At 36.7% G+C, this 15241-nt stretch overlaps 1 protein-coding gene across 5 annotated transcripts in view; it reads right to left on the bottom strand.

Annotated features, from left to right (window-relative positions):
• Positions 1–15241, bottom strand: part of DPH6 (diphthamine biosynthesis 6) — a 444382-nt gene that overhangs the window by 272692 nt on the left and 156449 nt on the right. For all 5 annotated transcript variants that reach the window (XR_009264244.1, XR_009264246.1, XR_009264245.1 and 2 more), the window contains exons 7-8: positions 7420–7514; positions 937–1024 (exon numbers count right to left, since the gene is read on the bottom strand). Coding sequence is in view for 1 of the 5 variants with exons in the window: in XM_058738273.1 (XP_058594256.1) it covers positions 937–1024; positions 7420–7514 (183 nt within the window). In the remaining 4 variants the exon portion in view is untranslated. The remainder of the gene's footprint in view (positions 1–936; positions 1025–7419; positions 7515–15241) is intronic.

The following is a 15241-nucleotide window of genomic DNA, read 5'->3' as shown; positions in this document are numbered from 1 at the left end:
CTGTCAGCTCAGAGCCCGACGTGGGGCTCGAACTCACAAATCGCGAGATCATGACCTGAGCTGAAGTTGGACGCTCAACCAACTGAGTCACCAAGCTCCTCTCAAGGAATGGACCTTTTAGTCAAAGGATGCAAACCAGATCTTTACCTATTCCAAATACATCTTTAAATTGACATTCTGCTGTATCTTGACAATCAAGGTATTTAAAATAAAACCCTTTATCACACTTCTGCCTCACTTTCCATGTTTCACTTGTACTTCTGTTCTTGTGGATAGTTTTGGAAAATCTCTTGTTTCTTTTTTTCCTCCACTCTTTTTTAAAAAAATTTTTTAATGTTTTATTTATTTTGAGAGAGAGAACGAGAGAGCATGGGAGCACAAGTGGGGGAGGGGCAGAGAGAGAGGGAGACAGAATCTGAAACAGGCTCCAGGCTCTGAGTTGTCAGCACACAGCCTGACGCAGGGCTTGAACTCACTAACTGTGAGATCATGACCTGAGCCGAAGTCAGACGCTTAACCGACTGAGCCACCCAGGCACCCCCTTTTCCTCCAATCTTAAACTTCATGTAATGAAGCTTCAATTCTTCCTCAAACCTTTCCTCTCAGGCATATGTACAATAAACTAATTTTTATTTTACTAGATGATTTAATATTTGATTATATAATATCCTGTCCTCTCACTACTTCATGTACATAGGAGTCCCTTTTGAAGTGAATTACAAACTCTTCGGAAATGTAATTTATTTTGCATCATATAGAGTTCTCACAACTAAAAACATTTGCAAAGTTCTTCACTAAGGATATGAAAAAAAAACCCCAATGCTTTTTTTTTTAACCCTTTTAGCTATTGTTATAGAATTATATATACAGAGCCAGTGCATGTATCTCAACTTTCTATTGAAATCACTGTTGAGTCTGAATCTTAGATTTACTTGCCTTGTCCTCCAAGTGCAATTCCAAAAAGCGTAGATAAGCAACAGGTGCAAATGCATCAGCTGAATGTATGACCACTTCTGATGCATCCCTAAAACACAAAAATTTTATAATGCATTTACTTACTACATAAATTATGGCAAATTGTTCTCTGCTAGTGTCTAGAAGAGACCAAAAATCCCCCTTTTGTATTTATTTCCACTGGTGAACAATATGTAGTGATTAACTACATATTAATAGTCCAATTTCTAATTGGGAAAAGGATTGGGGAAATGAAATTTCCAGGAAAAAGTAACGAAGCTTTTTGTCTTCATAACGACACACAGTTCAACTTTCAGGTTCACTCAAAGCTCTCTGAGCACTTTTGAGACTTAAAATTCCTATTCAATTTCATTTTCACAAATTTGCTTGGTAGGGGCTAACCATTAAACAATAGCGCTTTATCTTCATTATTCCTTTCATTTTCAAGAGGTAATTCATTCAGTGTTTCACACAAAATCTCAATTATCCTTCACAAAAGCAGTGCTGGTGATGGTTTTAAGCTCTAGGTGAACTCTTCACACTGCAATATCGTTGCTATTAAAATTGATTGTCTGACATAGTAATTACCACATTCAGGTAAAATGATATGAACTGCTTGCTGGCACCATATGGATACATGTAAATTAACTCAACTTTTATCAAAGATACCCTGTAAAGCACATATGAATAACTAAGATGTGTGAAGTTCTAATAATTAATTATTTTTTATTGTTGTTTATTAAGAAAGCAATAGTGTTTTGCATTTCAACCGAAATTTTAAAAATAGAAATTCCCCCATATCTCTTTAATGCCTTGGGAGCTAGTTCCATTGTTTATATTACTACATTGTTAGCATTTTAACCTTTGTAGGATAGCAAGATAAATTGTTACTTTATTTGACTTTGCCACTAATGTAAGTTATTTTTGAGTCAACTTTCGTAATGTAAAGTTATTTAATGGCAATAAAAGGAACCTCAAAATACTTGGCTCCAAAATATTAAATTTTCATGGACAAAATCTGTTTACTTTCCCCTTTGAAAGATCAGAGATAGAAAAAAAAAATGTTTGATGATTAAAAAAGTCAACTAGCATTCATGAACTTTTAATATCAAATATGCCTCTTGTTAGTGCTTAGGAAAAATAACATTAAAAAAGGCTTCTGTGACATTACAAGGAAAGCAACTTCTAGTATAAAAGAAACAGAATTATTAAAGAGTCAGGATCTTGACAGAAAGGTATAGCTGCCTTCACAGGCTACATCAACCAAAAGATGTCTCAGGTATAATGAGGAGGAGGAGCAAGACAAAGTAAAGAGGGCCTCATGATTTCTCCCACCACGTGCCCCTCTGGCTTGTTAGCCCTAATCCTATTTCTCCTACTTAGTCCAGAGTTGCTTGTTCTGATCCTATCTTGGCTCAGCAATCAGATTCCGATTCCAGTTCCTATGTACAGTCTCACTCTTACATTAAATTTCAATCTCCCTGTTCCTGATCTCAGCCGTGGATACAGACCCTGAGCCTTGATTATGCCTCATCTAGGCAGCTTGGTCTTGATATTCTTGACAATGGAGTACACCAAAACTCTAATTAACCCAGAACCAATGCTATGTCAGCAGAAAGGGTGTCAGCAACTCCCTTGTCATGCCAGTATTCTCCACTAGAAACAGAAGGTTGAGGGGCACCTGGGTGGCTCAGTCGGTTGGGCGTCCGACTTTGGCTCAGGTCATGATCTCACGGTTCATGGGTTCGAGCCCCGCGTCGGCCTCTGTGCTGACAGCTCAGAGCCTGGAGCGTCCTTCGAATTCTGTGTCTCCCTCTCTCTCTGCCCCTCCCCCGCTCAAGCTCTGTCTCTGCGTCTCTCAAAAGTAAATAAAGATTAAAAAATTTTTTTTAAAAAGAGACAGAAGGTTGACAGCAAACAGCTCATTTAATAAATGTAATTACTGCATTCTGAATAAAGATTGTTATTCAGAGAAAACACAGATATTCTAAGCACTAAAGAAGAATATGATTTTTATGGATTCTATTAAACCCATAATCTCTAATTGACTAACATCAATTCATTCACTTATACAATAAGCCAGCCAACTGGAAGAGACTAGATCTCAAATGAACAGTGTTTAATGCTACCATGTCTCTTCTTTACCCTTTTGGAATATCCTCAGAGTTACCCAGGAAATTAAGACCAACTGTGCCACAGCAAAAATGTTTTCCAGTTGGCTACTTTCCTGTCCTTTCCCTATTAATACAAAGAGTCTGGGCACTATCTCTTATACAAGTGGGGCTTCTCTGCAGCCAAGGGGGCTAGCCCATGTTCTCTTTCACTGTGGCATTAGACTTACCCCTATTTACAACTTCAAAAGGATAGGTGAGTCAGGCCAGGCTCCTAAGGTGTGAGGTCAGGCCCTATCCCCTTACTTCAAAACAAAAAACCCTGACATTATCTCTTGAGACACAGCCATGGTCTTTGTTCCTACCCTTCTTCTAAAAAGACAACTGTAAACAGACTCTCTGTGGATTCACACTTATCCTCATAGACATGTCCAGTATCATTTCTGCAAAGCCTTCCCTAGTTTTCTCCTTTATGTGCTTTAGTAATGTGTTCACAGACTTTTCATTGCACATCTACTACATTATAATTACATGTTCATATGCTTGTCTTCCTTCGTAGAGAGGGAACAGATTTTGATCACCTTTGTCTGACTTACCCCCACCCGACCTCTCTTGGCTCAGTACAGAGTACATTGCCTGGTATTTATCAGACATTTGCTGAATAAATGACTGTATAGTGAAACTTTGTTAAGTATCTTCACACACACTAGTGAGCTCTCACAAACCCACACTAATTTTTCAGTTACCTATCTTCACATGAATACATACTTTTTCATATGTGCATGCTGTATGTATACGTGTGTGTATACACCAATAATAGCATATAGGATCTCTAGCATAATAAAGATAATACTTAATAGGTCTAAAAATTTAAATATAAGGAAAATAGTTCATAAATTTAAGTAAATTCCCAGATTATACAGGATAGACGTCAGAAGGTAGATAAGTGCTTGATTCATCCTTACTGCTAAATGTCACATTATGATGCTCTGTGCTGAATGATGCCTTGAGTGGGTAGAAAATAGGAGTAGGTGGGGAAAATGAGTACAAAGTATTTTAACCATGGAATTTAGTTCTCCCTCTCTCCCTCCTTCTGTCCTTCACATTCTTCCTTCCATCTGTTCACCCATCCATCCATCCATGCATGCATCCATCCCATGTGTAGCAACTTTACATTAGCAGTATAGTAATACCAATACTAATAATTCAAATGGAAAGATGGAGTTGTATCAAATCCTGACATTTACAAAATATGTTCGTTGACAGAAGAAAATCACTTCCATTAAAACAACATTAAGAGTTCAGTTTTTATGTCTGATACACACAGATATATATTTCAAAGTAAGAAGTAATAAGTAGGCTCTTTATTTGAGGATCTACAATTGTCTTGCAATTATCCTCCTTTGTTAAAGGCTAGGCTATAATTCTTTTCCTCAAGGCCTTTCCAGAAACAAACAAACAAACAAACAAACAAAACACCCACCTTTATTTTCTGAACTAAAAATCTGTATCTAGAAGTGAGTAATCACATTCTAATTGACATGAAAAGTGAATTGTGAAATGTTTTAGCTAGTAAGTTTTAAAATTACTTCCAGACAAAGACTGCTATATGACTTTCCTGTAAGATTTAAAAAATGTTAATTGAGGCAAAATGTATATTATAATAAACTTCCAGAACCACCTCAATTTCTCTAAATTACTTCATTATACAAAAAGGATTCAATCTGTGTTTTTGAAAAAAAATCCCTAATAATAATCAAATCATTTTGCAAGTAAAAGTTTATTTTTTCTCCCCTTAGAGGTGGTCTTCTCCTTCTCATCAAAAAAAAAAAAAAAAAAAAAAAAAAAATATATATATATATATATATATATATATATATATATATATATAAATTGATTTAGACATTTGAAATGAGCTTCCTAATAATCAATTAGTTTTATGCCAACTGTGGCAGGCCACTATTAAATCAAATAGAACAGGATAAATTGTTAAATTTGTCCAAGGAATGAATTCGAAGTTACAAGATCCAGATTTATTTATTTATTTATTTATTTTTGAGAGACAGGGAGAGACAGAGCACAAGTGGGGGAGGTGCAGAGAGAGAATAAGACACAGAATCTGAAGCAGACTCCGGACTCTGAGCTGTCAGCAGAGCCCGACATGGGGCTTGAACTCACAAACTATGAGATCACTACCTGAGTCAAAGTCGGATGCTTAACTGACTGAGCCACCCAGGTGCCCCTACAAGATCCAGTATTATTAATGGTCAATTGTTAACAAACCGTTATAAGAACTACACTTTTAATTGTATCTCTAAGTCAAATAACTTTAATTTGTCTAACCTGTTATGTTAGGACTTTGGTATGGGTGATTTTCCCACCTCTCCTGTTTTAGGAAGAACTCATCTACAGGGCAGGGCATTAGCTTGCAGAGCTCTGCTCACACAATTCATCTCAATAAATGATTATTCAATTGAACTTAACAGCTCATTTCGGCACTAGAAGGTTCTTTTTTTTTTTTTTTTTTTTTTAAACTAGGGGGTTCCATACCTCCCCTGACATCCCTCTCTACGATAGCATGACTAATTTCCCTCATGCTATTGTCTTGGTCAGGCTCAGGTTTCTGTGCCTACAAATGATGTCTACAAAAGATTCAGTGTTTAGGGCTAAAGCACTATAATAAACAGACCTTCTGGTTATGTAGTGTAAAGCAGTACATCTCTTAGAATTCTAAGTTGGTCATAAAGACTTCTAAGACCTCAAGTTGTCAAGTAAACGGGAAAAGTTTGCTTCTGTGGCATTTTTCTCTTACTGTGCTTTGTTTTGTTTTGTTTTGACTAATTTAGTTAGACCCATATTAATAAGCAAATATATTGCAAGTGTCCCATTATACTGTAATTCAACCTAGCATGCAAATACTCTTCTTGAAAAACCAGATAGTATAGAGTAAGACCTAATGCACACTTCATTCAGGAATCATACCCAAATGAAGAAATATCTCCTACCTATGAACTTATGACTTTTATCCTTTATCATCTTGTATCTTAATTGTGTACAGATGTATCCTCCAGCTAATCTTCAAAGGCAGGACCTATCTTTTATTTCAGTGTTTATTTACTTATTTTGAAAGAGAGAGAGAGAGAGAGAGGGAGAGCAAAGCATGAGCAGGGGAGGGGCAGAGAGAGGAGAGAGAATCCTAAGCAGGCTCCACACCTGGTGTGGAGCCCGACATCAGACTCCATCTTATGACAGTGAGATCATGACCTGTGCCAAATCAAGAGTTGGACACTTAACCTGCTGAGCAACCCAGGTGCCCCGCCATCTCTGAACAACAATGATGTGCAGTAGAATGCTCTAGACATAATAGGTACTTGATAAATATTTGCCAAATAAATTATTCTGTTGATGGTTATTAAAGGAAAAGAGTTAGAAGAACATGAAAGAAGAGTGGATGATTATTATATATATGATAATGAAAGTGTCCTGGCCATGTTTCACTAGATAAACATATCTGTTTAGAAAATTCACCTAGAGTTGTCTTAATTTTCTTAGCTCACTCCTCCACTCATTATTAATATGTACCAAAAACCCATCCCTTAGTGGTGAGCATGTGGAAGCTGTTCCTCAATACAGGATTCTAATCTTTCATCAAATGAGGCTTCTGAAATCAAGCATAATTCTGCCAATCTTTTCCAAGAATGAGAGCTTAGGAAAAGCAGATAAAGTGTTCTTTTAGCATAGGAGAAGAGTGACATAATTTAGAGTATGGATAACAATGTAACAAACTGAACAACAACAAAAAAAACAAAGTTCTTGTTTTTCACTGAACTAATTTTAACAATCTTATGCTCACCATAAATAGAATTCATTTAAAAAAAGTTTATATGTAAAAATAACCCCCCAAAATGAAAGAGAAATGTTTAGCATTACTATTCCAAGTTGCTAAAAGCCAAGAAAAAGGAAAAAGAGGATGGAGTTAATGGAACCCACAGGCTACTGATGTGGCAGTTTATCAAATGTAGCTGTAATGAAAGATAAATAATACAGGCAATTCACACTTCATGAAAGGATAAAAGTGTCAGTGTGTAGGTACCAGTTTTACTGCAGGGCATAATCAGCAAGTAAACGAAAGTGCAATGTCTAAAAAGTTTATAGCCTTGTATGAAGGCCTCGTCTTGTCAGGTATTGATTTAGGTATTCAGACGATTTCACTGGTATTAAACAAATTGAGTGTTTGTGAACTTGGAGGACATGTTCTATTTCTCCCAACAAAAGTTGCCTCAAGCTTAATGTTAAGTTGCTTCCATCACTTGAATTTAAGGAAAGTGAAGAAAATGCTGAAATGGTATCTTACACAATTATTTTCTTCTTAAATAGAGGGCAATCCAAAGTGAACGTTTCATACTCTCCACCTTCTCCACAAACATGGACTCCATACTTCTTAGAAAGCTAAAAAGAGGAAAACAACAACAACAACAACAACAACAACAACAAAACTTAAAATTAGATAGCAAAAATTGTCACTTAATAGCATTTTTCCCTAAAAAAAAATACATGTAAGAAACTTTAATTCCAAAATACATCACAAGCTACAGGAAAATAACTTTATATTTCTACTTAAAACATATGTTTAAAGCCATCTGAAAAATGTTATCATAAAGCATAGGAATGTTAGTAATCCCCAAATCCTTGTAAAAAGATGTAAAGGACCAACATTTTATGTATAATGAGAAAACTTAGAGATCATTATAAATGTCAAGAATGACACCAGCTTTAGATTCAAAGAAGGCTAAAGAGGAAAGGTACTGAGTCATTAGATAGTAAATGAGAATATACGCAGCCAAACTGTGCTTGCTTCTTGTCCTTTGACCTATATGTGAATGGGGAAAAATAGGTCATGTTTAGGCCATTTTTCGGAGACACAGAGAAAGCAATCTAAGGCCTTTCCTGTGGCCTGTGAACAGAAAGGAGTCACAGACATGGTTATTATGCTTGAGGCTATTTTTCGTGAAGTTCCAAGGGTACCAAGAACTAGTGACATTCCAAAGCTGTAGACAAGCCTTAGGAAGGTCTAACTCCAAGAAATGTTGGGATAGATAGCTTATCATGTTGTCTAATTAATTCTGAAATTAAAAATCAAACAAGCAAGCAAAGAAATAAACAACCTGTGATTTGCATTAAATATAAGCTGTATTATTTAAATAATCCTGATACCAACAGTAAATTAATCTCCCATTGGGCTGATATATGACTGGAATTGATGCTGGGGAACACGCTCACTGGCTGTGTCAGAGAATCTTCCTGCTCTTGTGTAGACGCTTTATGACTGTGATTCCATCCCCTTTGTTCTGAATTTCATAGCTTTCCCTGCTTATAGCCTCCCCTAGTCCAGAGTCCTTACTGCCCAAAGGAAGAGTGACTCCATTGATGTCACTGTTACTGCCAGTGCTGGGACTATGGCCTAAGTCTTCAGTTTTATCTGAATAGTTATGTATTTATTTCTTTGGTTATTTTTGTGGTTGTGCTATAATTCTGAATCCATTACATTTCAAGTCTTGACTATGTGCCCTTAGGGATTCAAGGCATGGGTTTGTGAGAATTCTGTTCTCTCCACGGATCAGCAGTAATGTGAATGACACCATAAAGCCAAACAGTAAGAAAAGGAGGGAAAGAAAACTGGGTGGCATTTGCTATACGAGCTCACAAGAGCAAAGCAGAAATTTTCACCATGTTGAATCATGAACTAGAGTATCAGCAAGGCAGAATTATGGCAGTGGCCCTTTTGGGAGCAGAAAACAAAAACAGCTTACTTTACCATATTAAGTCAAATTAAATTAATATCTGCTTTGCAATAAAAATGTAGAAACAAAAATGGGATATGGGTTTCAGCAATGTCTTCTCGTTCTACCAGCTAGGGCCTGTCCTCTTTTTGGCTTATCTCCCTTTCAATGGTCTTCTCATTCCAGCACCTTTCCACCAAGTGAACCTTCAAATCTCACTTTTATGGTCAGTCTTTTTATGTGAGAGTATACATTACCAATTATTAGCTTCCTTTAATTGGAAAATGCTTTATCCAAGCTTTGCATACTTTCTATAATCTACCAGCAAAGAATAGCTGGATTTTTAAATTAAAGTTGGCATTGCTGTTATCCTACTGAAGTAGTTCTATTAGTCTCTAGTAAAAATAATGTAAGTTGCTATGTGAAACCAACATATTATCATTATAAAAAGACTGCCAGTACTAGGAAGTCTAAAATTTGGATGTATCCAGTGATATTTTCATTTCACACACAATATTTCCATAATATTCATGTAATCACTTCTTCAACTAGTATCTATTGAAAAATGATTATTAGGCAGGTCATGCTAGATGAGGAAGATCCAAAAGTAAATTAAGACAATATCCCTGGTGTTTTGAAGCTTATCAAATATCCTACACCCTATATTTCAACACCACAAGATAATGAAACAGTGATGTTTCTTCTATTACTAAACGTACACAATCTCTTCTCCCTTTCTATTATTGATTCATCAGCATGAACACAGATTCTAAGTCAAGAAGTCTGAATAAAGAGCTCACTGGTTTTTATAGCTGATGAACCAAGAAGTAGTCTTGAATATGAATGCTTAGGATGTCTTTTGCAGCCATTCTAAACTCTACTAGTTTCAAGCTCTAATAGACATGAGTCCTCAGAGAAAAATCCAACTGTATCGGCTTACTTTTAGCCAGCTCCAAGGCTCTTTGACATTGTGAGAGAACTTTCTTAAGAAGCAAAGCCTATGCTAGTCAACCACTCTCTGTAACGAATCTCCTGCGAAGACACAGCATTCTATTAGAAATCAATATCCTTGCAGCACCAAAGCATGATGTATGCCTGTTATAGAAAGGGTCAGTTTAGGGAAGTGGAGAATCCAGATGTGCCCATTCCAGAGACATGTTTGTGATACACAATATTCACTTTACTCTTCTAAAACCTGTTAAGTCTGTGTTACTAATATACTGTCCACAGAAAACTGCAGCTTAATAAAGTTGCAATATGTCTCTAACATGTCTCAAGTCCATGTCTGGTTTCAACTCAAAATTGCCATTATTGCATGCTAGCACTTAATCATTCCAAATACAGTTTTGCAATTCTCTTTGATAAGTTTTTCTATCAATCTTACTGTCACTGAAAATGCTAAATAGGTAGCAGTTTTTTTAAAGTTTAGTTTCTCACTAAATTATCATGATTTTTTCTGTAATTTAAGTACATAAAATAGCAATCTATATTGAAAAATAAAAAAATAAAATTTTTTTCATATTTCTTCACTAAGGGCTAATATTTATTAATGATTAAACTATATTTAACAATTTCAGTTAGTATGTAAAAAGTGGAAAACACAGTTGTTTTCACCATAACAGCAAAAATATGTCAGACAGGTTACAAAATCATGTTTTTTTGTTTTATATAGAGAGAGCTAAGGATGCAAAGAAGTCTGGATGAACTAAATTCCAGGTTGGGGTGGACCTTTCCTAGGCGAGTGAAGATGTATGGCCGCTTTCCTAATGGGAGAACGGCATACTTCCACAGAGAGACTTCGATCAGCGTGTGTAGAAAACAGTCAAACACATGACCATCTGCGGACTTCTGCAATGGCTTATTAGAGTCCTGGGGAGACCCAGGAGTCAGTATAGCCTGCCAATTCTTTCCCAAGGGCTTTAACCAACTGCACATAGTGACTACACGCAGAAGGCTGGGGCCAGAAGACAGAGAGAGAGAGAGATTCCTTTGGGAACATCTACTCATCAAGTCTTTTCTATTGAGCTTTCACTGTACCAAAGGCTGGGGATAGAGCAGGAAAACTAAGAGATTTTTTTCCCAAGGCTTGGAAGTCCAGGAAGAAGTCAAGGAGAGGCTCAGAGCACTAAGCCTGTGAAAAGGCACGAAACACTGGTGGCAGGACAGTAAAGCAGGGGGAGAGGACAGAAGGGAGGAAGGAAGAGAAGGAGGGAGGAGAGGGGAGTGTAGGGAGGGAAGGGTAGAGAGAGAGAGAGAAATCTAGACTCACTGGGAGCATAGATCACAAGCCCTGATAAATGAAGAGCCCTGATCCTACTCTTGAAGCATTTGAAAAAAGTAGTAAACTGAAATAAAATGCAACTCAGATCAGACCGAGCTCAATTGGATATTAAACAGAATAAACACCCCAGACTAGCTGTCAGACAGAGGAAGGGGTGTGGTTTGGGGAGGGACGGTATTACTTTAGTCTCTACTCTTCTTTTTTATTCAGTATCTACCACAACATATGTAAAAAAAAATTTGAGATGTCAAAAAGTGAAAACTGTGACTTATAATCAATAGAAAAACAAACAAACAAAAACAGAAACAGACCCAATATTAACCACATATTGGACTCAGCAGGCAAAGACTATAACATAACTATTGTAAATATGTTAAAGAATTTAGTGGAGAAGATAGGCAAAATTCATGACCAGAGAATAGTTTCACCAAAGACGGAAATCAAGGATAGACAGATCTAGGTTCATATACTGGCTCCAACACTTATTAGGCATAGAACCTAGGATGAATTGCTTAACTTCTCTGAATTTCCATTTTCCTAGTAATACCTACTCTTATAAGTGTGTTGTCACTGCTAAAACAGATAATACATACAAGAGCTCTTAAGTGCATAGTAAGCACTCTCAATATATGATATTTTTTCTCTATTAGGTTAATTTGCCCTTCCCTTGGGCCTTCTGCTCTCTTATCTATACACTCCCTTTTTGAGGATCATGACCACTATTCTATTACTTCTATGCAAATGGCTCGCAAAGCAAAAACCCTAGTCACTGATCTCTCTCCCATATATTAGGCCCCTGTGACAATTCTTTCTTTAAAAGTTCATTTATTTTTGAAAGGGAGGGAGGGAAGGAGGGAGGGAGGTAGAAAGAGAGAGAGAGAGAGAGAACACGAACAAGCAGGGGAGGGGCAGAGTGAGAGGGAGACAGAGGATCAGAGGTGGGCTAAAGTGGCGGCAGCAGAGAGCCTGATGTGGCGCTTGGACTCACGAACCTTGAGATCATGACCTGAGCCAAAGTCAGACGCTTACCTGACTGAGCCACCCAAGCACCCCTCAAAATTCTTACTGTTTTACTTGGGAGCCTTCTTGTTCTAAATTTAACATGAATAAAGCAATGTTCTTGATTTTTTCTCAAAACCTTCTCTCCCTGCTCAATTCCCTATTTCTGTAATGGTTCAATCACAATGAAAACTTGAAATATTGAAGAACTTGACTCCTTCCTTTCCTTCTGTCATTCTTTCTGCCAGAGAGCCTACATTTAAAATTTTTACATTAATTCATTTATTGAATCAACAAAGATTCACTCAGTACTTACTAAGTGCCAGATCCTAGGGTATATACTAGGGGAATGGTAGTGAACACTATCTTCCAGTCTAATATCCTTCATGATCACTTCACACTTCAACAATTACAACCATCTCTTGTCTTCCTGCTTAGTTTTCATAACTCCCAATCTACCCTACATATTATTACCATACTAACTCTCCTTAACAATATATGACCATTTGCTTAAAAGTTTTTGGGGGCTGACTGTTACCTGTTCAGTAAAAAGCAAACTCTGTAGACTGACAATCAATGCTTCATCCATTTCATCCGATCCTTTGCATGGATATAAAGATTGAAACGTAATACAGTAAGTAAAATAAAATAAAAATTCAAAAGGATCTTGACTGGCTGAAGGAAAAAAACACACTAAATCTTATAAAATGAAATATAAAGTGATAAACCCCAACATCTAGTTTTCTTCTCTTCAACTTAAAAGGAATTGCCCTTTTTATTGCCTGTGGGACTACACTATGATATATTTCTGGCTTGTGATATATTTCTGCACTGCATCACTATGTACCTCTTGAATTTAAAATTTTTCATGTGTGACTTTTTCTCATGAGACTATGTTTCTAAATTCCTTAGACTCTCTCCTAGCTCCTTCCCACTGTATAGCACGTAGTACTTAGTGACCCAATTGGGTGCCCTCCTTATGGCCCAGATACCCATGCATGCTCCCAGACAAGAGCCCAAAAGACATGGACTGATAGGTCTAATTTGAACTAAAACAAAGCCACCCCTAATCAGAATTACCAAGTAAAAGGGCAGAGAAAGTTACTAACTTCTTTTTCTCTACCCTTAGAAACAGGATTTTTATCCTCTAGTTTTAGAAATCTGAAACAGTAAATAAAATTCAAACATGATAGTCAATGTTTTCCTTATCTCATTAGCCACTGAATCAGTGATGTGACATTTCCCCCACTCTTTTCAACCATTTGGGGAATGTTATGTAGAAAAAGATTTAGACCAGCTGGTTATTGGGTAAGATTAACACATGTGCTATTTTGCCAGACTTCTACCATTTGGTCCCAACCTTTGTATGAATACAAAGATATAAAGCTAATACAATAGATAAATTAAAAGTTCTAAAGGATCTTAACCAGTTGAAAAGAAATGTTGCTGTTTTCTAATGAGTTGAATTATTTTTAACAAAACAAGATCATTTCTTTACTTATTACACAATATAATTTTCATCGCACAAAAGCATACTCATTGATTCATGTATATCTAAATTGTGCTATGTTCTATTTTTTTTTTTAAGTTTATGTACTTATTTATTTATTTATTTATCTGAGCAAGAGAGAGAGTCGGGGAGGGCAGAGAGGAGGAGACAGAGAATCCTATGCAGGCTCTGCCCTGACAGAGCGGAGACCAATACGGGGCTTGAACTCACGAACTGTGAGATCATGACTTGAGCCAAAATCAAGTCGGATGCTTAACCAACTGGGCCACCCAGGCACCCCTATGTTCTCTTTTAGATAAAACTCTTAGGGAAAGTGAACATTGGGTTTCCAGCTAACTGTTGTTAAGATACGTTTTTTAAAAAGCAATCTGACAGATGTGGCTGACTTGGGTCATTTCATGGATTATAAAAATGCCTCAGAGTCTGAACATTTAAGAAGTGAATTCCTAGTAAATAAAAAGGAAATTACTTACATGATTCTATTTTTTTCTAGTGTACTTATATATAGATGAATATTCATAGTCATAACAATTCCATTTGAATGCTACTGATTATTGAACTGAAAAAGTTAAGGGCATCTGGCTTCCCTGTTTAATTTTTATTCCTTTAAAAGATTATAATAAATACAATTGTGAGAATTTCTTATTAAATCAAGATTTTTCTTCTTTTAAACCAGCTTCATTTATCTGTTGGTCATCTTAAAATTGGAAAGAAAAAAAAAGTGAAATCAAATCACATTTCATCCTCTCACCACCTACAGAAAACCATGAGGTTTATAAAAACCGCTAAAACATAGAACTTACTCAAGAATTATTTATTGAGTATCTACTATAGGTTTGGCATCGTTTTAGGTGCTGCGGATAATGATGGGAGCAGACATATAAATCCTGCATAGAACAGCTTTGTATCTGGAAATACAGACAGAAAGTTAAACAAGCAATCACAATAAAAGGTAGTGGTTGCTTTTGTGGATGCAGGAGATGCTGTGGGAGTATAAAGCACAATACCTAACCAGAAGGAACCCAAAACCTTCTCAAAATAAAACTTAAGGTAAAATCTGAAGGATGAGTTAACCAGGAAAGGCTAAACGGAGAGAGGCAGAGGTGGAGGGAGAGAGAGAAGGAAAGGTTGTTCCAAAGGGAACAGCATATATTAAGTACCAGAGCACATGATGGGTCCTAGAAACTGAAGTAAGTATGGCATAGCTGGATCATAACTAGATGAATAATGCTGAGATGAGGCTGACTAGAAAGAAGACACATCTTATGGGGTTTTGTAAGTCATGCTAAGTCATTATCCAAAGTTCAGTGAGAACCTATGGTAGGTTTTAAGCAGATAACTGAACTCATCACATTTATCTTTTAGAAACATTCTGGTCACACAATGGGGAATGGTTGAGGCAAGTAAGTCAGGAAGCACAAAGAACTGAGAAGTTGCTGGAGGAATCTAGCCAGGGGGTGAAGATTTCCCGAACTGAGGAAGTGGCAGTGAGGACAGAAGGGAGAGGCAAGGTATTTTGACAGATATTGTTAGGAGGCTGCATACGTGAAGGCTCCATACATTAGGAGGCTCCATAATTGAATGGAGGAGTGAGGAAAGTTAAAAA

The sequence above is a fragment of the Neofelis nebulosa genome, chromosome 7 (genome assembly GCF_028018385.1).
Source record: "Neofelis nebulosa isolate mNeoNeb1 chromosome 7, mNeoNeb1.pri, whole genome shotgun sequence".
Lineage (NCBI taxonomy): Eukaryota > Metazoa > Chordata > Mammalia > Carnivora > Felidae > Neofelis > Neofelis nebulosa.
This window is presented reverse-complemented; position numbering and strand designations above follow the sequence as displayed.